Genomic DNA, 24,929 nt, shown 5'->3' with positions numbered 1-24,929 from the left:
AAAAGACACTTACTCCTTCGGAGGAAAGTTATAACCAACTTAGACAGCATATTAAAAAGCAGAGACATTACTTTGCCAACAATGGTCTGTCTAGTCAAGGTTATGGTTTTTGCAGTGGTCATGTATGGATGTGAGAGTTGGACTATAAAGAAAGCTGAGCACTGAAGAATTGATGCTTTTGAACGGTGGTGTTGGAGAAGACTCTTGAGAGTCCCTTGGACTGCAAGGAGATCCAACCAGTCCATCCTAAAGGAGATCAGTCCTGGGTGTTCACTGGAAGGACTGATGCTGAAGCTGAAACTCCAATACTTTGGCCACCTGATGCAAAGAGCTGACTCACTGGGAAAGATTGAGGGCAGGAGGAGAAGGGGACGACAGAGGATGAGATGGTTGGATGGCATCACTGACTCAATGGACATGGGTTTTGGTGGACACCGGGAGTTAGTGATGGACAGGGAGGCCTGGTGTGCTGCGGTTCATGGGGTCGCAAAGAGTTGGACACGCTGAGCGACTGAACTGAACTGAACCTTTAAGAATCTAATCTTCAGTATCCATTATCACTTATGGATGTGATTACTGGCTTGACTGCTCTCTCTCCTTTTGACACCCCCTCTTTTCCTCCTGGTGACCTCTATCTCCCTCCTCCCTCTTCTCTTGTCCATGTAACTCTGTGAATCTCTTTGGGTGTCCCTCACTGTGGAGAATTTTTTCACTATTAACCTAGATGTTTTATCATCTGTGCTATATGGATGGAGAAGTCCTGAGGCTACTGTAAGAGTAAGACTGAAAGCAAGAGGCAGGAGGCTAAAATCCAAACTCGAAAAATCAAAAGCTTTACTGACAAGCAAAAATAAACTGAAAATGGATTAAAGATATAAATGTTAAGATCAGAAATTATAAAACTCTTAGAGGAAAACATAGGCAAAACACTCTGACATAAGGAGGATCCTCTATGACCCACCTCCCAGAATAATGGAAATAAAAGCAAAAATAAACAAATGGGACCTAATTAAACTTAAAAGCTTTTGCACAACAAAGGAAACTATAAGAAAGGTTAAAACACAGCCTTCAGAATGGGACAAAATAATAGCAAACGAAGCAACTGACAAAGAATTAATCTCAAAAATATAGAAGTAGCTCCTGCAGCTCAATTCCAGAAAAATAAAAGACCCAATCAAAAAATGGGCCAAAGAACTAAACAGACATTTCTCCAAAGACGACATATAGATGGCTAACAAACACATGAAAAGATGCTCAACATCACTCATTATCAGAGAAATGCAAATCAAAACCACAATGAGGTATCATCTCACACCGGTCAGAATGGCTGCTATCAAAAAGTCTGCAAACAATAAATGCTGGAGAGGGTGCGGAGAAAAGGAAACCCTCTTATACTGTTGGTGGGAATGCAAACTGGTATAGCCACTATGGATAACAGTATGGAGATTCCTTAAAAAACTGGAAATAGAACTGCCATACGACCCAGCAATCCCACTGCTAGGCATACACACCGAGGAAACCAGAATTGAAAGAGACAAATGTACCCCAATGTTCATCACAGCACTGTTTACAATAGCCAGGACATGGAAGCAACCTAGACATCCATCGGCATACAAATGGATAAGAAAGCTGTGGTACATATACACAATGGAATATTACTCAGCTATTAAAAATAATGCATTTGAATCAGTTCTAATGAGATGAATGAAACTGGAGCCCATTATACAGAGTAAAGTAAGTCAGAAAGAAAAACACCAATACAGGATACTAACGCATATATATGGAATTTAGAAAGATGGTACAATGACCCTATATACGAGACAGCAAAAGAGACACAGATGTAAATAACAGACTTTTGGACTCTGGGAAAAGGCGAGGGTGGGATGATTTGAAAGAATAGCATTGAAACATGTATATTATCATATGTGAAATAGATTACCAGTCCAGGTTCGATGCATGAAACAGGGTGTTCAGGGCTGGTGCATTGGGATGACCCTGAGAGATGGGATGGGGAGGGACGTGGGAAGGTCTTCAGGATGGGGAACACATGTACACCCATGGCTGATTCATGTCAATGTATGGCAAAAACCACTACAATACTGTAAAGTAATTAGCCTCCAATAAAATACATTAATTAATTAAAAAAAAGATCTAATAGACACGTCATAGAAGTCCCAGATGGAGAAAGAATGTTCGCTGAAAAATACTCAAAGAAATAAAAGACAAAATTTTCACAAATTTGAAAAAAAAGAGATAAACCTGCAGATTCAAGAAACTGCATAAATTTCAAATAGAATAAATCCAAAGAAATAAATGCCAAGAGACATCATAATCAAAATTCTATAACTCGAAGACTAAGGAGAAAAATCTTGAATGTAGACTTGAGAGAAAACCAAAAAACATTATCTATATGGCAAAAGCATACACACATTGTACCAATGTCAAATTCCTGGTTTTGATATTGCACTATAATTTGGTAAAATTTAACTAACGGAAAAAATTAGATGAAGGATACATGCGACCTCTGTGTACTATCTTTGCAAATTCTATGAATCCATAATTATTCTAAAATTAAAAAAAACTACTTTGACCCAATAATTCCACTCAAAAAAATCTTACAAGAAACAACTGATGCTCATAAATATTTACTTATAAAAATGGCTGGTTTTTATAGGACTATTAAGCAAAATTTTTCAAAACAATCTCAACATCATGGGATTAAATAAAAATGGTATATCCACAATCATTGAAAATTATATCATAGAATTACAAAAAGATTTTTGCTGTATTAAAGTCTTTTTAAAAGGCAGGTTATAAACAGTATATAAATAGTATTGCATTCTAATGAAAATATATATGCATACACATCTAAAAAATACAAACATAATCAAGGGTTTATCATTTCTAAGGAGAAGGATATACTAACTTTACTTTTCTTTTTTACATCTTCCAAATTGTCAACAGTGAATATATATTATTAAGACTGGGAATATAAAATATTTCACATAGAAAAATAATCTATAAAAGTAAATTTTAAAAAATATTCACAAACATAAAATAAATGCAATTTAGAAAATTCAAAATGAGTGCAGTTTTGTATTTTAGATGCTAACATAGTTAAACTGATACACACAAAAAAACTGTCTAAAGTAATAGGGGGGAAATAATATGGTAAACATTTACCTATATCACTATAAAAGGAGAAAAACTTGAGCTACTTTTTCAAATGGAAGTTTAGGATTATAGCAATATTGGGTAAGTTTGCTTGCCTCTCCCTGTTGGCATCACACTCCCACTTCTCTTTGACCATGTTTTTACCATTTTTTAGGAAGCAACAGTCCTACACTTGTAAGCATAGTCAAATATTCCTTGACTAGGCCAAATCAGATTAGTCTTCGGATTTTCATAATTCATGTTAACAGTTGCAGTAAAACTCAATATAAGTTTATAGAATTTAAAATAATCATAACTGATGATACTGTTATGTTTTCCTTCTAGGACTATCTAGAGTCTAATTTGTTAGTATCTCTCTTGTGATATTTTAATAATCTGCCTCTTACAGCTACTTCTGTATTTGTCATATCTGTCCCACTAGACTGTGAGTCCCCCAAGTTCAGGCCCTATATTGTATTCATCTTTAGCTACCCTGATATGCCTACCAGAACACAGTGCACTCAGTTAATATTGTCTTGTTTCACTGGATGTGCAGTAAGATTATGAATACTTCAAATCGGGAATGTCAGCTGTTCTTAATAATCCCTATGAATACACAGTTTAGGTCTAGGCATAGTGACGGCCAATGTACACTTGCTTATTTTACTTACTGAAACATCTTTAAGAAATATGTTGTAGGCGGCATGATATCTGACAGTGCTGAGACAGAAATTTTGACACACACAGGTAGAAGAACAGATAGATAGCTTAACAATGGTGCATGTGAAGATTTAGCTTTAGAAATGTTCACAGGCAAGGGGAAGGTATGAAATGACTTATTGTATGACTTACATGATGTGAACAAATACTATGAATTAAAAAATATATATATGTAGCAAAACTCTATTAATACAATCCTCACAACTGTAAGAATTGCTGTCCCTCTTTACTTCCTGCTGCTGCTGCTGCTAAGTCGCTTCAGCCGTGTCTGACTCTGGACTCTGTATGACCCCATAGACGGCAGCCCACCAAGCTCCCCCGTCCCTGGGATTCTCCAGGCAAGAATACTGGAGTGGGTTGCCATTTCCTTCTCCAGTGCATGAAAGTGAAAAGTGAAAGTGAAGTCGCTCAGCTGTGTCCGACTTTTAGCAACCTCATGGACCGCAGCCTACCAAGGCTCCTCCGTCCACGGGATTTTCCAGGCAAGAGTACTGGAGTGGGGTGCCATTGCCTTCTCCGCCCTTTACTTCCTAAACAAACACAAAAGACAAACTACCAGACTCTATTGTGCTTACATGAGCCTTTCATGCATGTCATTGTTGACGAACATAACTCAATGACTCGAACAGCAAAAGTTCCTGGTTCCTCTGCTGGCACTGTCAAAATGGAAATCTAAAAAGCAGAAACAAAATATCAAACATAGCTGTTAGATCTCATTTTCATTCTTTTATCATTAGAACAAACTGAGTGTCTTTTTTCAAACACTCATTGATGTTTGAAAAAACTTTAGCTGGTGGGACTGATTTTAGAACAAAATTTGAAACATAAAGCATGCACATGTGTCAAGTTATTGATATATTTATATATGATACATATTGCAGTCCTAAAACTCATGGACAATAAATATTTCAAATATATTTAATATTAATTAAATCTTTCACTTACTACATATTTTCAAAGATGTGATTAATTACTTCATTTTGTTCCAAAGGCTTAAACAATTTATTGTGCCCCCTACCAAAGGCACAATAAAGGCACAATTCATTATTTCTGAATTGTATGCACTTCATTGTTTCAATCACAGCACATTAATTAATTTTGATTATTCATGATGGCTAAAAATAGAAATTATAGAGTACTAAAAATTTGAAATGTAACCTAAAAAAAAAAATTGCAAAGATACTGAAATAAGCAAAGCATATGTCAACATATACTAAAGTATAGCTAAACAAATACCAAAATATTTCAAAATGAATGGCTTCAAATTAATTTAAGGACTCCATTAATATGCAGTATGCTGTGCTAGGCACCACTAATATGCTATATGGCTTTATATTTAAAAACTTTAAATAACCGTCAGGTAAATATTTCTCTAGAGAACCAAAAGCATCAATACCAATTCTCAGTTTAATCTTCAATCTGAGGAAAATATATTGTTTTGCATAGGAAATATTGCCAAAAAGTAAAGCCCTACTTGTACTTTTACCTGTGAGCGTTATGTTTAGATTTTAACTGGCAACATCATATTGATAGCCAACAGAGGAAATGCTTTTATGTTCTGAAAATAAATTTTTTTTGATAATCATGACCTTCTTACTATCACTACCTGTATATACATTTGGAGATTTACAATGTGTCAAAAACAGTGTTCTCCATATTCCTCAACTCCTTTTGCTGCTATGATAAAAAATGTTGTACTGAAGCATTAAAGAGAGAGGAGCCACTAAAACATGGATTAAATGTGTGCATGTGTGCTCAGTAATGCCCAACTCTAAGAATCTGTGGACTGTAATCCACCAGATTCCTCTGTCCCTGGGATTTCCAAGGCAAGAATACTGGAATGTATTGCCATTTCCTCCTTCAGGATTTTCCCAACCCAGTGATCCAACTCACATCTCCTCTGTCTCCTGCATTGCAGGAGGATTCTTTACCACTGTGCCATGTGGGAAGCCCCTAACATTGCACAATTATTATCAAACAATTAAGACTAAAAACATGTATATAACTGAAAAAGTATCTTAAGGATTGGACCAACATCTAAGTACTTCTTTTGTTTAGGACAACTATCACGTATAATCAGTGGCCCCCTACTACAGTGCCTTCTGTCTCAACTCTTGAAAAGGTAAATATCTTATATCACAGAGAGATTATAAAAGCCATCAAAAGGTAATTCCTTCAATTCTTGAAAACGCTTTCATAAAATTTACCTAAACAAACACCTACTCTTTCCTCTCAGTTCAGTTCAGTCAGTTCAGTTGCTCAGTTGTGTCCGACTCTTTGCAACCCCATGAAGCGCAGCATGCCAGGCCTCCCTGTCCATCACCAACTCCCGGAGTTTACTCAAATTCATGTCCATCGACTCTGTGATGCCATCCAGCCATCTCATCCTCTGTCGTCCCCTTCTCCTCCTGCCCCCAATCCCTCCCAGCACCAGGGTCTTTTCCAATGAGTCAACTCTTCACATCAGGTGGCCAAAGTATTGGAGTTTCAGTTTCAACATCAGTCCTTCTAGTGAACATCCAGGACTGATCTCCTTTAGGATGGACTGGTTGGATCTCCTTTCAGCCCAAGGGACTCTCAAGAGTCTTCTCCAGCACCACAGTTCAAAAGCATCAATTCTTCGGCACTCAGCTTTCTTCACAGTCCAACTCTCACATCCATACATGACCACTGGAAAAAACATAGCCTTGACTAGATGGATCTTTGTTGGCAAAGTAATGTCTCTGCTTTTTAATATGCTGTCCAGGTTTGTCATAACTTTCCTTCCAAGGTGTAAACATCTTTTAATTTCATGGCTGCAATCACCATCTGCAGTGATGTTGGAGCCCCCCAAAATAAAGTCTGACACTGTTTCCACTGTTTCCCCATCTATTTCCCACGAAGTGATGGGACCAGATGCCATGATCTTAGTTTTCTGAATGTTGAGCTTTAAGCCAACTTTTCACTCTCCTTTCACTTTCATCAAGAGGCTTTTTAGTTCCTCTTCACTTTCTGCCATAAGGATGGTGTCATCTGCATACCTGAGGTTACTGATATTTCTCCTGGCAATTTTGATTCCAGTTGTTGTTCCATGTCCAGTTCTAACTATTACTTCCTGACCTGCATACAGGTTTCTCAAGAGGCAGGTCAGATGGTCTGGTATTCCCACCCCTTTCAGATTTTTTCAGAGTTTATTGTGATCCACACAGTCAAAGGCTTTGGCATAGTCAATAAAGCAGAAATAGACATTTTTCTGGAACTCTCTTGCTTTTTCAACGATCCAGCAGATGTTGGCAATTTGATCTCTGGTTCCTCTGCCTTTTCTAAAACCAGCCTGAACATCTGGAAGTTCATGGTTCATGGATTGCTGAAGTCTGGCTTGGAGAATTTTGAGCATTATTTTACTAGTGTGTGAGATGAGTGCAATTGTGCAGTAATTTGAGCATTCTTTGGGATGCTCAGTGTTTTTCCAATGAGTCAGTTCCTCACATCAAGTGGCCAAAGTATTGGAGTTTCACCTTCAGCATCAGTCCTTCCAATGAATATTCAGGACCGATTTCCTTCAGGATTGACTAGTTTGATCTCCTTCCTGTCCAAGGGACTCTCTCAAATCTTCTCCAACACCACAACTGAAAAGCATCAGTTCTTAGGCACTCAGCTTTCTTTATAGTCCAACTCTCACATTCATACCTGACTACTGGAAAAACCAGAGCTTTTACTATATGGACCTTTATCACTTTATCAGCAAAGTGATGCCTCTCCTTTTTAATTTGCTGTTTAGGTTGGTCATAGTTTTTTTCCAAGGAGCAAGTGTCTTTTAATTTAATGGCTGCAGTCACAATCTGCAGTGATTTTGGAGCCCAAAAAATAAAGTCTGTCACCATTACCATTGTTTCCCCATCTATTTGTCATGAAGTGATAGGACCAGATGCCATGATATTCATATTCTGAATGCTGAGCTTTAAGCCAGCTTTTTCACTCTCCTCTTTTACTTTCATCAAGAGGCTCTTCAGTTCTTCTTTGCTTTCTACCATAAGGGTGGTCTGCATATCTGAGGTTATTGATATTTCTCCCAGCAATCTTGATTCCAACTTGTGCTTCATCCAGCCTGGCATTTAACATGATGTATTCTACACATAAGTTAAATAAGCAGGGTGACAATATACAGCCTTGAAGTACTGCTTTCCCAATTTGGAACCAGTCTGTTGTTCCATGTCCAGTTCTAACTGTTGCTTCTTGACCTGCATACAGATTTCTCAGGAGGCACGTATGGTCGTCTGGTATTCCCATCTCTTGAAGTCTCTTCCAATGTTTGTTATGACCCACAGTCAAAGGCTTTGGCATAGTCAATAAAGCAGAAATGTTTATCTGGAACTCTCTTGCTTTTTCAATGATCCAGCAGATGTTGGCAATTTGATCTCTGGTTCCTCTGCCTTTTCTAAAACCAGCCTGAACATCTGGAAGCTCACGGTTCACATATTACTGAAGCCTGGCTTGGAGAATTTTGAGCATTACTTTACTAGCATGTGAGATGAGTGCAATTGTGCAGCAGTTTGAGCATTCTTTGGCATTGCCTTTCTTTGGGACTGGATGAAAACTGACCTTTTCCAGTCCTGTGGCCATTGCTGAGTTTTCCAAATTTGCTGCCATATTGAGTGCAGCACTTTCACAGCATCATCTTTTAGGATTTGAAATAGCTCAACTGAATTCCATCACCTCCACTAGCTTTGTTTGTAGTGATGCTCCTAAGGCCCACTTGACTTCATATTCTAGGAAGTCTGGCTCTAGGTGAGTGATCACACCACTCTTTCCTCTAAGTCTCATCAATTTATTTATGATTCAAAAATTCAGAAAGAGAAAAAAGAAAACATATAGGAAACAAAAAACAGCACATCAGATATACATTTTAGACTGATATCTCTGATGGCTGTGTAAGAGGACAGATTTAAAGGAGACAAGATGAGAGGCAGGGTGATCAGTTAGATGGAAGAGGTGATGAGCTCTGAAACCAAAGCAGTTAGAAGAAGGATTGAGAGGAAAGCAGACTTGTGCAACTTCAAGGAAGTATACTGACAAGGACCTGGAGGTTCACGACATGTCCAAGATGGGAGTAGATGTTGGAAGGACGTCAGTGCTTTCATGGAAGTAGGAAGCACTGGATGAGCAGTTTTGAGAAGGAAGATGGTGAGTTCAGCCCTGAGTATGTTCAGTTTGAGGGGTCCTTGGGATAGATGTACAGTAGGAAATTTGGCCTTTGGGCTAACAGTCCCAGGAGATATAGACAAGGAAGGCTATGCAGAGTTGGAAATCATAAAAGTACATGGAGTCAAGTGGCAAGCATGCAGAGTAAGAGGTATGGTGGACTATACTCAGAACCCTGAGGTGGCCTGATATTTAGGAAGAGGATAGAGCCCACAGAGGAAGTCAAGAGGAAATAGCCAGAGAGTTATGAGGAGAACCAGGAGAACAAAGTGTCATGGTAGCCAAAGGAGTAGAGTTTCAAGAGAAAGGGAATTGTCAACACTGCCAAACATACCAGAAATACTTAGGAAACAAAACCCAAAAATGTCCTGTGGTCCTGACTAATATGAAGTTATTAATAAACTTATGAAGAGAAGCTGTAGTAGGAATTTGATAGTAGAAGCCAGGCTGGTCTAGAAGTAATGAGAGGTAAGGAGCTGGAGGCAGCAAGCAGAGATACCATCTCAAAAATATTGATAAGGGCAGGGGAGAGATTGGATACTAGCTGCAAATAGGTACAGACTCAAAGAGCATTTTTTTTTATTTTAATTTTTGGAACAGAAAATGCTAATACATGTGTACAGGTTGAGGGGAAGGTGCCAATAGTTGGGAGAGGCTGAAGATGTAGGAGAGAGAGCAGGCATATTGGGTGGTGTGGGCACATGTGTGTGTCAAAGGTGCTTGTAAAAGGGATTGGCCTTGGATAAGGAGGGGGAGCCCCCTCATTAGTCTCTATGCTCATGTATGTAAGTGGTGGGTGGTGGGGCAGGAGATCAAGGGCCACTGAGCTTTGTAGGTGTCCTTACTTTTCTTAGTAAAGTGATGGGGGAGAAGTTAGAGGGCTAAGGGTGGGTAAAAACAGTGAAAACTTAAGACTAGCTCTGAGGTGAGAGGGAGCTGCCTGAGGCCAGTGAGGAGCTAACTGTTGGTAGGTACTCAGGGTTCTGCTAGATGAGGTTGGTGCCACCAACACTGTGGTGGTGCCAGTCTATCTGGATGTATAGTTTCCCAATCAGCCCTTAGTGCTCCAAGTGCAGATCCAAGCTTCATCTAGGGATGGGACTTTCCTCTGTGGGTACAGAAGAACATTACATGGGAATTGAAGGTTTTTAAGGAAGAGCAGTTAGTAAGATCTACCATGTGGTCTAGGACATGGAAAAGGAAGAGTGCAGAAGGGAGCTGGTAATCTGGGAGGAAGCAGAGGGAACAAGGAACTGTAGGTCTCTCTTAACATGTCAGTGAGCAGGCTGGGAAGGGGTAACAGAATGAAAGAGCTGAAAGGATGCGAGCAGATTAATGTTACTATAAACCCACGACCTCCAGACTCAGCTGGACCCCTCAACACTGCCCAGTCATTTGACCATGAGACAGGTCACTTTCCACAGTGATTATTTTACTCCTTTCCTTGAGCTCTGACCCATTCCCACACCCCTATTCTCAGGAGATGACCTCACCTTGTGATTTTAAAAAGTAAACAGAACCCATCAGATGGGAACTCCCAAGTCTACAAATGTTCCCAGATTCACTCTTTTTTTTTCCCTTTAAAAAAATTTTTTATTCTGTGTTAGTTTGATTTTTTCTCTTTATTTTTTAAATTATGAAAGAATGATAACACATTTATAGGAGATATGGAAAATCCAAAGTTACATACAGTTCTACTTTATATTACAACTATTTAAGTAGATAAATTAAGATTTTTGGTTGGAGTTTCAATATCAAACTCTTAAAAATTAAGAAAATGAATATACAGAAAAGTAGAAGGAAAAGCACCATGAACTAATTCACCATAATTAAGATTTATACAATTTTCACACAACAGCAAGATACAAATTCTATTCAAGTTCCCTCAGACTATAAACCAGGAGACACTGGAACATATCCAGGGACATAAAACAAGGTGCAAAAATTTTATAGTTTAAAGGTATTAAAATCACACAGAGTCTGTTCTTTTATCACTGTGAAAACAGGCCAGAAATCAATATCAAAAGATATTTGGAAATAAGCCACATATTTTTAAGCACAATGTGACATTTACCAAGAGAGATCTTTGACTTAGCCATTGAAAGCCTCAGTGAAGTTAGAAGACTGAAAAAACACGCACGGTGATTGCAGAGAATAAAGCAGAAATAAAGCAGAGAATAAATGAGAAATTAATATCAAAGATACTTAAAACCCCATGTAGGACCTCCCTGGTGGTCCAGTGGTTAAGAATCCATCTCCCAATGCAGGGGACACAGGTTTGATCCCTGGTCTGGGAAGATTCCACATGCTGCGGGATAACTAAGCCCATGCACCATAACTACTGAGCCTGTAGCCTAGAACCCATGGCCCACAACAAGAGAAGCCACAGCAATGAGAAACCCATGCACCACAACTAGAGAGTAGCCCTCACTCACCGCAACTAGAGAAAGCCTACATGCAGCAACAAAGACCCAGCACAGCGAAAAATAAATGAATAAATACATAAAATTTAAAAAACACGTATTTGGAAATTAAATGTCCATTTTTTTAAATGATGGGTGTATCTAAGAAGCCATAAAAAGGAAAATTAGAAAATATTTGTAACAGAACAAAAATGAAAAATTACCAGAATTTGTTGCATGCAGCTCAAGGTGTTCATGGATTCACCCTCTTATTTCAAAGTGTCATATATCCCATCTAAGGACAATGTTTCTCACCAATTCTCTGAATCCCATCCCCTCCTAGCCTTTATCTGGACCTTGCTACATCAATTATCTTCCTTTTCTTCTGGGAATCTTCAACCTGTCCTCTGCTGGCCCCATTCTCAACAGCTGAAATATACTGTAACACTTCAAAGAAATGCCTTCTTCACTTCCACATCCCTCAGCAGAGATCACTGTCCTCTCTCTTACTCTTCCCAGCTTAGCTTCTTCAGAAGTTCTTTGCTTTCTTCACTTTTCTGCCTCTGTCACTCTTCAACCCATTCACAAAGCTTATGGTTTACTGGGAGACAGACAAGTAAACTGGTAATTACAGGACAGTGTTATGAGTGCTATGATTTTACAACTTCTTGTTCACACTTGCCATCCTGAACTGCCCTTCCTATTTATCTGCCTGTATCTGTATCCGCAGGCTTCCCTGGTGGTTCGGCGGTAACGAATCTACCTGCAATGCAGGAGACGTGGCCAGAGAAGTGGCTTAGGTGTTTTGCTTGTCCATCCCTATGCTTCGTTGTGTGCAGGGGGCATGCTCAGTACCCTGCTTTTGCTCCCAACACCCTTTGTTTGCTCCAGGCTCTTCAAAAGTGGCAGTTGGGTTTTTTGGTTTCTTTGTATTTTTGGGGTCCAGAATTTGCCCCAACTGTGTATGAACACAGTTTAGTCCCATATAGTCTCTCTGTATTTTGGTGATCAAGGAGAGGTGTGTCCAGGTGCAAGCACTGCAGCAAAGGGTCCCAGGTCCCAGCCTGCCTCATTCCCCCTGAGGGGTCTACATCCTTATTCTTAAGGAGTAATTAGTGGCAAAGAATCTGCTTGCCAAGCAGGAGACACAGGTTTGATCCTTGGGTCAGGAAGATCCCCTGGAGGAGCGCATGGCAACCCACTGCAGTATTCTTGCCTGGAGAATCCCATGGACAGAGAAGCCTGGTGGGCTATAGTCCATGGGGTCGAAAAAGACTCAAACACGACTTAGCGACTAAACAACAACAGACAATCTCTATCCTACAGACTGCAAGCTATGAAGGGACAGATGCTATCATGGTCAGCACTGTCTCCTCAGAATCTAGCACACTGGCTGGCATGTGAAATGTACTCACTCTCTGTTGAACAATTAAATGAAAGAATTTGCTCTCACACTTAAAACTAACATATTTGTTTAATAAAATAGAAAGTTTCCAACTTAAGGAAATTTCAGAACCTATCTTAAGCAGTAGCATACAGGCTAGATCTGACATTCACGCTTATTGAGTAAGCTCATTTTATCAGTTCTGTAAACTGTTGTCAGAAGGAGAAGAGGGCATTCTTTTGGAATTTATGTGTTCAGATTAAGGAAAAACCACAGGTATAAAGATTCCACTGATAGAATCAGTGGTTATGAGGAGGAAGAGGGTACCAAAATGAACCATGGTGATGAGGAAAGCCTGAATTGAAAATGTATGCTGATGCTCATTTACACTAGGCCTCTAACAGTGAACTTACCACCACTGCTATAAGACTGGTTACCATTAAGCCTTTTCCTTCAAGATTTTTGTTGTTGTTGTTGTTGTTCAGTTGCTAAGTTGTGTCCAACTCTTTGCAGCCCCATGGACTGCAGCATGTCAGGCTTCCCTGTCCTTCACTATCTCCCAGAGTTTGGTCAAATTCACATTCACTGAGTCAGTGATGCGACCTAACCATATCATCCTCATCTCATCCAAGATTTTTAAATGTTTCTAAATGCTTTTCTTCCCATAATAATATATTTTCAATTCCATAGTTGTTAAAAAAAAAAAAAAAACTAGGATGATTTCAATATTCCTAGAATAAATCTGTTACATAAGATGCAATTAGTTGTTCCACTGGAAGGAAATCTCTAAGAAACCAAAATTATTACATAATTGCCATTATGTATTTTTAAAATGTATTAAATATATTACTAGAACATATTTTTTAATATATTTTATTTCACCTATATTAATTTACAATATATTACCATGTAGATTAAGTTAGCAACATGTTACCAACAAGTACAGGACTATAATTACCTGTTGATCTGAATCTGTTTTGAGAACAGATCTATCTGTAATCAAGACTGCCCTGGAGATCTGCCTGTAATGCAGAAAAGTTAATCAGTGACTCAGATTCCATGGATAAATCTCATTTATATAGCTATATGACCACCATAAGGTATGTTTGAAAGACTTAAGTCATGATAAAAGCGTCACCTCCCCAAACCAAATCAAGTTCTGCTTTAATCTTTTCTTGGCTCAGGAAAGGAGAATATGTGACCCGCAGACAGACCCCAGCTGATGCAATGGAGTCAACATTAGGCTAGGTTCCCCTCAAACCAGACCTTATAAGAGAACAGTGGTAACAAACTGAATATATCTTTGGTTTGGTATACATTTGCATCTTACTTGAAGAACAGAACCATACAGAATTGTCAATGTAACCACACAGATGAATTTCCCTAAATTTCACCTTCCCTTGTAGAGTGGCTGGAGGGGTGCCTTACCTGTATTGCACATGTGAGCATGTGTTCTCAGATAAATAACTGTCTTCCACAAGGAAATGCTTAGAGATTATTCTCTGACCATACTGATCTATGATTGCTTTACATCTACAAAGAAGATAAGCACAGAAAAAAGTTCTCATTGATGATTACATAATAAAGAAAACAAACATAATCAGCTAGCTACCAATCCTGAATCTAAAACTAATTTGTGAAAAGATTTTAAAATTGCCCACAAGTACACATTTTTGACACAAAACTTACACTAAATTGCAGGATATATATTCTTGTCACTATTTTGAAGCATTTTAAACTATTAAGTGTGGACTAGAACTTAAATATTTATTTTGAATGCTATTAATAGTAAGAGTAAAGTTAGGACAACTATTATGCTATAAGCTTTTCTAATGTTTAGGAACATAGAAGATTTTTCTTTGTTTAGAAAATAGGCTCTTTTTTTTTCTTAACAGATCTAAGAAAAGGGGGAGGAAAAGTTAAGTATCTTGTTATATCATTCACAGCCTATAAAAGCCACGAAAGGCTTATTTTTCTGTTAAGTGTCGCTTTCTCTTTTGTTCAAGAATAGCTATCTTGCAACAAGTGTGATAATGTTTTAAACCAAAAAACACGGGGGGAGGGATAGAGCATTTTTAATATCTGTTTTCAATTTACTTCAGAGGATGATCATAGAAAGATTTCTTTCAAGTGCTGTTTCCAAATAAAGAAAACACTTATGCATGGACATTATCAGGTCTCTGTCACCTGATATGTGTTGGGACAATGAATCATATAGTACCCTCCATTGACCTTCTCTCAGTGTGTCTAGATAAAAGGATGAAAATTAGAATCCATCTCCTTGCAGTGCCACAAGTTATAAATGTACTTTATAGGGCTCATTATCCAAACTAATGGACTAAGGGCAACATCCTTGAAATGGATTTACCAGCACTGACAAAGACAGTATGCAATATTTCAGGAACTATATGCAAATGCCTGCATGTTTCCTATATATTTTTATTATGGAAATAACACAATTTACTTTGTCATAGCTTTCCTTTTGAGACTAGAATTATTTTACTTGAAAAACACTTATGTGTTACTCCTCATAAAATACAAACAAGTAATATCAAATGGATGCCATATTTAAAATATATTAGCATAAATTAAAATATGCTACCCTAAATAAGAGCTATTTTTAAAAAAGAGCTATTTGCCAGGCATAAAGGCATTAACAGTAAAATGACAAATACTCAAGACCAATAGTGAGAGGAATTTAATGTGTATTGTCCTAAAGGCAGATTATGATATGCTGATATTCTTGAATAAATAGCATGACACTGCCATCAGGCTAAACTATATCTTGTGATGTTAGATACACATATTTTTAATCAATTGGCTACATATTAATAAATATATCAATATTTATGTGATTTTTTTCCCCATCTCACTTCTACTTCCTTTCTCTTCCTCAGTTATATTTTTATGCATATAGACTCACATTTCATCAAACTGGAGCTCCTGCTTTATAAAATACTTAACTCACTAAAGTATTTATATCTATTTTAAAAAATAAGTACTTAAAATCAGAAAGGCAAGTTAGTCTCCTGGTTTATGTTTTTATTAAAAAAATTTTTTTTCTTTTTCTGGGCCATGACATGTGGCTTGTGAGATCTTAGTTCCCCAAGCAGGGATCGAACCAGGGCCCCTGCTGTGAAAACTCCAAGCCCTAACCACTGGACTGCCAGAGAATTCCTTCAAGTTTTCTGTTTTAAAACATTCATACACAATTTAAAACACAAGGTACTTTGGCAAGGGAAAAGAGAAATCTGTCGATCCATCATGAAGCATCAATCCCTATTTGTCCTGGAAACACTGACAAGCCTCTTTCTTACCTTTAACTCAGAGACTATAGAAAGTCAAGAGGGAATAATCTGGGCAGAAAAAAAGAGGGTGTTAAAATCTCCTGTATTTTGACAAGGATTTGGATTATACAGATTTTATCATTTGTCAACACTCAGATAATGAGCACTTAAGATTTGGGCACTTTACCACATGTAAATTTTACATCAGAAGAAAAAGCTATAACAAATATTAAACTCTAGTTAATAATATGCATACTGAAGTATTTAGGGGAAATTATACTGCTATTTGGAATTTACTGTGAAATGCTTAAAAAACGGTGAATAGATGAACAGAAGGATAAATATTTGGGTAGACATATGATTAAGCAAGCGTGTTAAAATGTTAATTGTAGAATCTAGGTTGTGGATACACAGGTGATCACCCTGAAATTCTTTCCATGTTGCTGTAGAGTTTAATATTTTCACCATAAAATGTTGGAATCAAATTGGAAGAGGGAGTGATGTTAGTATAAACCTTGGACTCCAATCTAAGTCTTTGCAAAGGGCTCCCATTTAAGTAAACCATATAATTAAACCTGGCCCTGAAGCTTGTGGAGACCTCCTTGCTTGTAGGTTTCCAAACACTAACCAGGCTGCTTTCGTGATAGCTACAGCTTTGGTGAAAGGCAGACAGTGTTTTCAGAAGTTATGGTATTAGCACTACTGGGGATCACTCAGAAGGGAAGGATGGGTATGGAGACTGGGGAGCTCAACTATGCAAGGATAATATGCCAGTAAATGTGCCTATCTATGCTGAAGCTTCTGGATTAAAAAGTGATTCTCACAGGAGGAGGAGGAGGAGAAGGAAGCAAATCAGAATCACACCTGGGGGACTTTTTCAAATTATAAGTACCCCTGGAGATTCTGATAAACTCCCAAATCCCAGGGAAGAATCACCATGGAGTGTGTCACAGCTACTGTTGTATCTTTACGCTATCCTAGGTAGAAAGTCAAGATTATTGCTATAGAAAAAAATACTGATTTCTACAGAAATTGAGGTGACAGTCACATATGCCTAGTCAGCTTCATAGATGATAACAACACAACTTACCTGATAGTCTCATGCTAAAGTACTAAGGCTCTAGGCCTGAGTAAAGCTGTTCAAAACAAGACACATTTAAGTAAGTGATAAGATTTGTTTTCCCCTCACATACTTACTGTCATATATTAGGCCTAATTGGGAGAACAATGAAGGAAGAAAATAGATTTGGGACCTAGACTTAGACTCTGCAATATAAAGATTAATATAAAAAAATGACATTCAAGTAATGGAAAACAACAAAATGAGACATTAAAATAGACTCTGTTCACCCCTCTAACATGAACTTGGGGAAGCCATTAAAGATTAACAGCATTCTGGATTTAGGTGAGGACCTTGCTGAGCCCCATAAATAGTAAATTGAGGAGGAACATGATAGGAGTTCTCAGTTACAGAGCGCAACAACCAAGCTGATCATAAGAATCAGTGAAGTCAGACAGAACATTTCTAGAGCTGAGCTTTCTAAATCAACAAATCACAACAGTTATACAGTTCTTGGTTCAATAACACGAGGGCATAAATAGCAAAATTATGGTAAGAAAGAAGGGAATCAGCAAGATGAAAACTCTTTATCTGGAATTTGGTCCAGGAGATAAAAATAATATTAAAACAGGTATCCATTCTCTATAATCTTCAGGTTAATATCCCAATTACTTTTATAAGGAATACATAAATCACACGTGAAATCATTAAAAGGAAAATACATTAATTAAAGGAATTAGAAGATTCCCAGTAACTGAAGGAGACAAAATAATCTCCCCTGCTCACCATGCCCTTTTGAGCTTTCTCAAACATATTATTTCAAATGCCACCTTTTCGATGAAACCATTCCAAAACACCTATTACTCATTTTTCTTGGGTAAATATCTACTCCAACAGTCTCAAACATGATTATAACTCCAAACCTATGGCTCTTTGTTGTAATCAATCCAAAGCTCTGTATTCACGTCTTTAACTATTATCTACTTTTTTTCTGGATAGATTCCAAATGCCTTTTTAACCTAGCATGCCCCAAACCTGAATTCTTCATGGCTCCTCACCTGCTTCCCTTCTTGGAATCCCAGTCTCAGTTAATGGCATGACCAGCAGTTACCAGAGTTTCCTTAGCTTAGAATCTCTTTTCCCACATCTAATCTGCTACTCAATTTTGATTTCACCTTATAAAGACTTCTTGAAACTAGCCTCTCCTCAACATCTCCACTGACACTGCCCTAGACTCTTGTTAAATCTAATAAGACAATGAATGGATTGTTAGCACACTGGTAGTTCATTTGTTAAACATAAGTGTGTGGCATAACAAGCATGTACCAAGCACTGTTCTAAGAGGTGAAAGTTTGGTGGTGGGGGGAGCAGCAGAGTATTAGGGAATGTTCTTTGGAGGAAGTGATACATTAGCTGCTTTTAAAGCAGTTAAAACCAGTTAAAGCAAGCAAATAACATTTCAATAGAAGCTCAGCACTTGCAGGGGAACAGAGGCAAGTAAGAGAAGTACAGGGGACCAAATACGGAGAGAAGACAGATGAACTGAGAGAGACAGGCAAAGGTCAGACCCCAGAGTCTCACGTGTCACGTTAAAGGGTCTTAGACTTCATTCTGAAGTGATATAAAGTCACTGAAACTTTTTACATAGGGAAGGACAGAGCCAGATCTGCATATTGATACCCCAGTAGACTCTAAGCTCTATGAGAACAAAGACCATGATTGTCTTGTACTGTGCTATACCTCCAGTGCCTGGCACACAGATGACAACTGTGCATGGATGACTGAATAAGTGATGGATGATGGAAGAATTCAATGTGTGTGAATAGTGCAGAAACAGAAACAAAGATTACAGAATCTCTGATTTAGCAGGTAAAGAATCTCTTCCCATCTCAGTGCTTTTTCCAAATCACTTCTAATCACAGAAATGGAATGTAAAAATAACAAATCTAATCTTGTTATTCACCCATTTATAACTACACTACCATATGTAAAACAGATAGCCAACAGGAATTTGCTCTATGGCTCAGGAAACTCAAACAAACTCTGGTTTGCTCTGTATCAAACTAGAGGGGTGGGACGGGGAGGGAGATTCAAAAGGGAGGGGATATATGTATACCTATGGTTGATTCATGTTGAGGTTTGATAGAAAACAACAAAATTCTGTAAAGAAATTATTCTTCAATAAAAAAATAAATTAAAAAACTACATTATAATCACTTCTTGGCCTTTTGGCTAAGATCAAGTGTAAAAAACTACATTATAATCTGAACTACCATTAATTATAATCTGAACTCCTTAGCATAACACAGAGGATCTTCCTAATATATCTCCTCTATGGGATTCTAAAGTATCCAATTACATTAATAACTACTATTAGCTAACAGGTACTAAGCTCTTGCTATATGGATTCTACACACTTTATCTGTTCAATTAATACTCATAACAACCAAATGAGATAGGTGCTGTTGTGTCCCACTTTAAAGATAAAGAAACTAAAGCAAAGAGAGGTTAAACAACTTGCTAAAGTTCACTCAACTAGTAAGTGGGGAAGCCAGGGCACAGATCTAGGCCTACATGACTTTAGAGCCTGTAATCTTTATATACAAGGGCAAGATTCATGTTTTATTCATCTCTTTATCCCCATAGCAACTAGCATGTGATTAGTGGAGGTTAAATATCTAGAATATTACCACTACCATCTTGAAAATGGGACATACTAAAATATGAAATTCAGCGATTTTCTTATTTAATGACAAATGGTGTTAAGAATCAGTCACCTCACCCTGAGTTTAACATACTATTCATTACTAACTTCCAAATACCTGCGAAACGTACAGTTATTCCTGATATCAGGAAAAAAAAAAGATATCTCCATGAAATAGTAATAGCAGGAAATCTAGTAAGTGAGATAGCTGAAGTTCAGAAGAACACTAGCAGAAGTAATTAGATTCAGACTATTGGTTACAGACATGTCTGGCCAAGGTCATCCATACCCTACGCTAATATCAAGTACATCATTGCTAAATGGTGAAATCAAATTTAAGGTGTTTTACATGGTCAGCATTCCTACAAAGGAAAAGAAAGCTGCTCAACAACAGCATTCAGTGTTTCCAAAAACAGTCAACAGAGGGCTTCAGTATTAGAATTTAATGAGAGTGTATAGAAAAGAACTCCTGATATATATGTCCTCTGAAAATTAAGAAAGCAGAGTCAAGGATAACATAGCCAAGAGAGCACAAAGTGGATCTCAAGAGAGTACATTAAAAAAAAATGAAAAATAAGATATAGCTCAAAATAAGTATGAATTTAGTTACACATTCCATATTTCTCCTCTCAAAGTTTGTACAACACTTTGATGTATAATCACCACACTAAACTCAATGCTATGATCATTTATGCTTCTATTTGCTTTCCTCAATGAAAGATGAAAAGAAAAACACAAAAAAGCTATCATCAATTTTTAATCTTCATTCATTTTTTAAACTTAAATCTATTGAATATAATGGATGATAGGAACCTGCCTTGATTCTGGGGATACTATAGCAGTCAGATCCTGCCATTTCTTACAGAGAATTTACAATCATATGGGGGGACCTTAGTTGTGGGGTTGGCAGAGGGTTCTGATCTAGTCTGTGGGATCAGGAAATAAACTTAGACCTCTGAGGTCTAAGCATGAGGTCTAAGCACCTGAAGCATGGGTAGCTCTTAACACACCAAAGAGGAAAGAGGATGCCAAGTGTTCCATACAGGAAAACAGGGGAGACAAGACAATCTAAAACCATAAGGAGACAAATGCAAACATTTGCAAATTCCTTGATTAATAAGCCTAAAAAACTTAGAATAAACAATTGTTTGAGTCAACCTGGATTGCTTAAAAAGAAATGTATGCTGGATATGCCCAAATATAAACTCAAGGTTTTTCCCTCAAAAAATTATCCCTCACTTTATATTCAAATCCTGACAAAATATCTATTACTGGTAGGTCTCTCAATTATTTGATTTTGAATGACAAAGTAATAGTATTTGGGAAAGATAAATTAGCCTGAGTCAACTTCAGTCAATGCTTGCTTTAGATGCTTATAGAGACTCTTTGACTTGATAAAATGGATTTTTAGTGAAGATATGAATTTACAGTTTTGAAGTATTGGTTGTCTCTTAAAAGAAACTTTTTAAAGATCACTTATACAATTTAATATAGTGAGAATACTGTACCTATCATGAATATTATAAATGCAGGTCAAATTTTTAACTGTCCCACTATTAAGGAAATACTTATGGCTTGGAATAAGTTTTCCAATATGAGAGTCATACACAGAATACAAAATGGCTATATCTTAAACACCCAAGATGGACAATAAAAAGATATTCATTGGAAAATTGACATTCTAGTAAAGTAATAATAAACAGCGTTAAGTAGCCATTTTGCTATTTCATTTACAATCATTAAAGTAGACACATACAATCTGTTCTAACATTTTTTAAAATTTTTCACTGGACTGAAGGTTACCCAATATGTGAGAATGGACTATATTTGGGCATATAAAACATTTTAAGATAATTTATTTCTAAGTGCTAAGGAAAACCAAGTACTTTCTAAGTACTTTCAGTAACTCAACTAAAGCATGTCATATCTGGGAGGAGACCTGAAAACTACCACAGAGTCCATCTAACTCATAGCCAAAGGAACTGGCCCAGAGACAAGTGACTTGCCCACTGTCCCTCATGGCAGTGACAGAGTTCCAGGTCTCCTTTTACTCCAGGGTTACCTGACCATTGCATGCCTTAAGAGTTGTTAAAGAATAATTATTATGTTTAAGGTCTTTCTACAAAGATACAAAAGAAATGAATTAAGACCTAGAGTCCCTAGTCCATCATGGAACATAGTACCACTGGCTAAATCTTGAACTTTACCTTACAGATCAGTGTTTCTTGGTTTCATCTAAGGAGCACCTACATTATATTCAGCTGAAGGTGTTCCTTAAAACTGCAAATTTCCTGGCTCCACTCTAAGCACATTATCCAATTTCACTCTGCCAGCATGAGGCACAGAAATGGGCATTTCGTTTTACAAGTTTACCTATTACCTAGTGATTTACAGACACATTTAAATTTGAAAACTACCAAACTTTGGTCTTCAGAGCCTGGGCCCTCAGCTATCTGTTGCAGTCCAAAATCTGCAGCAGACCACAAAGAAAAATTCCTCTTTTTAGAGTTTGTAATAAAAACTAAGTCAAAGTTAAGGTAAACGCAGCCTTTAGTGCAACAGATGCTTTTTACTGTACTAACAGATCCTTTAAGAAAAACAAAAAAGAACATGAGCCATGCAAATTCTTTATGTCACTAAGAGTAACATGTGGGACTGGAATGAGGCCTCCAAAAGGTAAAAGAATCTAAGTAAATAAGCACCAAACAAGCAATTCATTATCTAGCTTTCTATCATGGATACGTAACTCATGCTTCAAAATGAATGCATAAGGGAAAATGACTCTAAGAATCATAAAGACAACTATTCCTTCATGAACCTCCAGAGAGTCCTCACGTATCAATATATCTTGGTCCTGTGGGGTAGATTTTTCACTGTAAATTATTAATGTTTCACTTATGTAGTACCTTTCTGTTAAAGTGCTAAAGATAATTATATGCTTTTAAACCATGTGCCTATTTTATCTTATACTAATTACTTTCCTTGTCTAAATATTATATATTCTAGTTGAATTTGTTCTCCACCATATCTCAAAATATTAGTTATTGCACTATAACTGGCCTATAAGAAATTAACACCTTATGTTGCTTAGACTATACAAAATTATTATAAAATGAAAAAACAGCTTAAATTTTATATTTTTAAGCTTCTAGTTCCATATATTAAGATATTTTATGACCTGAACAATACTACTTCTTTATATATCCCTAAAAACAGTCATACAAGAGATATAGGTCAGTAAATGCTTAAAAAAAGAAAAATACATAGCAATTTAAACAGCTCCTAAAATTTGATGCAGTTAACCCATTTATGTTTAAATGTAAAGCCCAGAAATAAAAAAATACTACTTAGTGTAATTTAGACAAGAACATATTTTAGTAACTGAATAATAAATCCTAGAAAAATATAACTGAAATATAAAAATGAACAGATAAAGCGATCATGTTCAGCTTTCATTAAAAGTAGGTACATTCTTATTTCAATCCTAAACCAGCCTGCAAGCCTGATACGGTTGTAAAGGAATTCATCCTCAGATAACAGGGCAGCATAGTTTATGACAACAATCTACCTAAAAATCATTAAAGTATTTTCTCTTGGAGTGACATGCATTATCAGCAGAGATTAATCTGATGAGTCTTTAGGTGAGATCCATTTTTAAAAATGCAATAACAGAGGGCTTTGTTGTCATCTGATGAAAATCAATTAGAGGAGGTAAGGCCACAAGGAAAACTAACATCACTCATCACCCACCCCCAGCAGCTGAAATGATTTGTCTTCCGAGCTTGGATGATCAGGAGCTATAGCCATATTGCAGGGAAATTAATTTAGTTTCTATATTCTGAACTCACTTTCCTTGTTCTGGAGGATCTAAACACAAATTACTTTTAATCAAGGTTGATATGTTATTAACACCAAGGAGGATCTTTGAAGAATCATTTTAAAAAAATCGACTTTAGCATTTTTCACTTGTGCTTGGGGGTGTAAATATAGGAAGGTAACTTATATCATCCTTACTTTCCAGATTCTTTGTCCACTACAAGGCATTGTACTGAATGGCGAAGACAATAGATTCCACCAAACACTGCACACATTCTAGGAAGAGAATAGGAAAATGAGGATTAGAATTCTTGAGTTGAAAATTAAGGTAAAATAATGTTTTTTAAAATATCTAACATCTAATAAATTTAACTGGTCTTAGAGAAAAAAAGATTTTGATAATTTATTATCTTTTCTATCATGGTATTAAGAATATCTCAGAGATAAGATTAATATTTTAATGGAGCAGAGGTATTAGTGCTAATAATACAACATGAAAACCTAGAATTGTGACCAACCTGAAAGTATCCCTAAACAAAACTCAGTTATCCCCGACTCCCAAACCAGCTACTGACTACCTAAAGTATATAGGCTACAAATAGCCTCAGGAGGTGATGGATGAGACCCCCCCACAACAGAAGTGACCATAAAGAAATGCTAAGGAAAAAACAAGCTGGGAAGGCTCTGGAAATTTTACTTACCATAAAAGTAAGCACAAATTAAATCAGGAACTGAAAACCAGAGCAATAAGCACAGGAGTTAATGCTACAGAAGCTCTAATGAGTTTGCCTAACTCAAGAATCTAGGGGCTGGAGTTTTAATGCCCATGTAGGGAAAGGAGAGGCCTTAGGATTCAAACAAGGCAGGGAGTAGAGAATGAGATATTCTCTAGTAACATCTGGATCCATAAAGGACTATACTTGAGTGAAAAGGTGATCAAGGGAGAAAATCCATTGACTACAAGAGAGAGAAAACATTAAATTGTTTTATCTAAAGCCCTGTGTGGGTTTCCACAATGACTCAATGGTAAAGAATCCACCTTCAAGGATGTATATTCTTCTGTATTTATAACCAGTGGTCTTCTCTCACACAGACTGGAAATCTGAAATTTTAGAGATGATTTGAGAAACTCTGAGCAACTTCACTCACTAACCAATAAAACATCATGAAAAATGGCTCTGTGCCAGTGTGTGCGCTCAATAGCTCAGCTGTGTCTGACTCT

General features: G+C 37.1%; 1 protein-coding gene across 1 annotated transcript in view; it reads right to left on the bottom strand.

The window, feature by feature from the left end:
- The window catches only part of CHM (CHM Rab escort protein), a 221,307-nt gene that overhangs the window by 45,944 nt on the left and 150,434 nt on the right, over nucleotides 1–24,929 (bottom strand). The window contains exons 10-13 of the mRNA XM_043459787.1: nucleotides 23,906–23,983; nucleotides 14,269–14,373; nucleotides 13,799–13,862; nucleotides 4,449–4,545 (exon numbers count right to left, since the gene is read on the bottom strand). Of these exons, the coding sequence (XP_043315722.1) occupies nucleotides 4,449–4,545; nucleotides 13,799–13,862; nucleotides 14,269–14,373; nucleotides 23,906–23,983 (344 nt within the window). The remainder of the gene's footprint in view (nucleotides 1–4,448; nucleotides 4,546–13,798; nucleotides 13,863–14,268; nucleotides 14,374–23,905; nucleotides 23,984–24,929) is intronic.

The sequence above is a fragment of the Cervus canadensis genome, chromosome X (assembly GCF_019320065.1).
Source record: "Cervus canadensis isolate Bull #8, Minnesota chromosome X, ASM1932006v1, whole genome shotgun sequence".
Classification (NCBI taxonomy): domain Eukaryota; kingdom Metazoa; phylum Chordata; class Mammalia; order Artiodactyla; family Cervidae; genus Cervus; species Cervus canadensis.
This window is presented reverse-complemented; position numbering and strand designations above follow the sequence as displayed.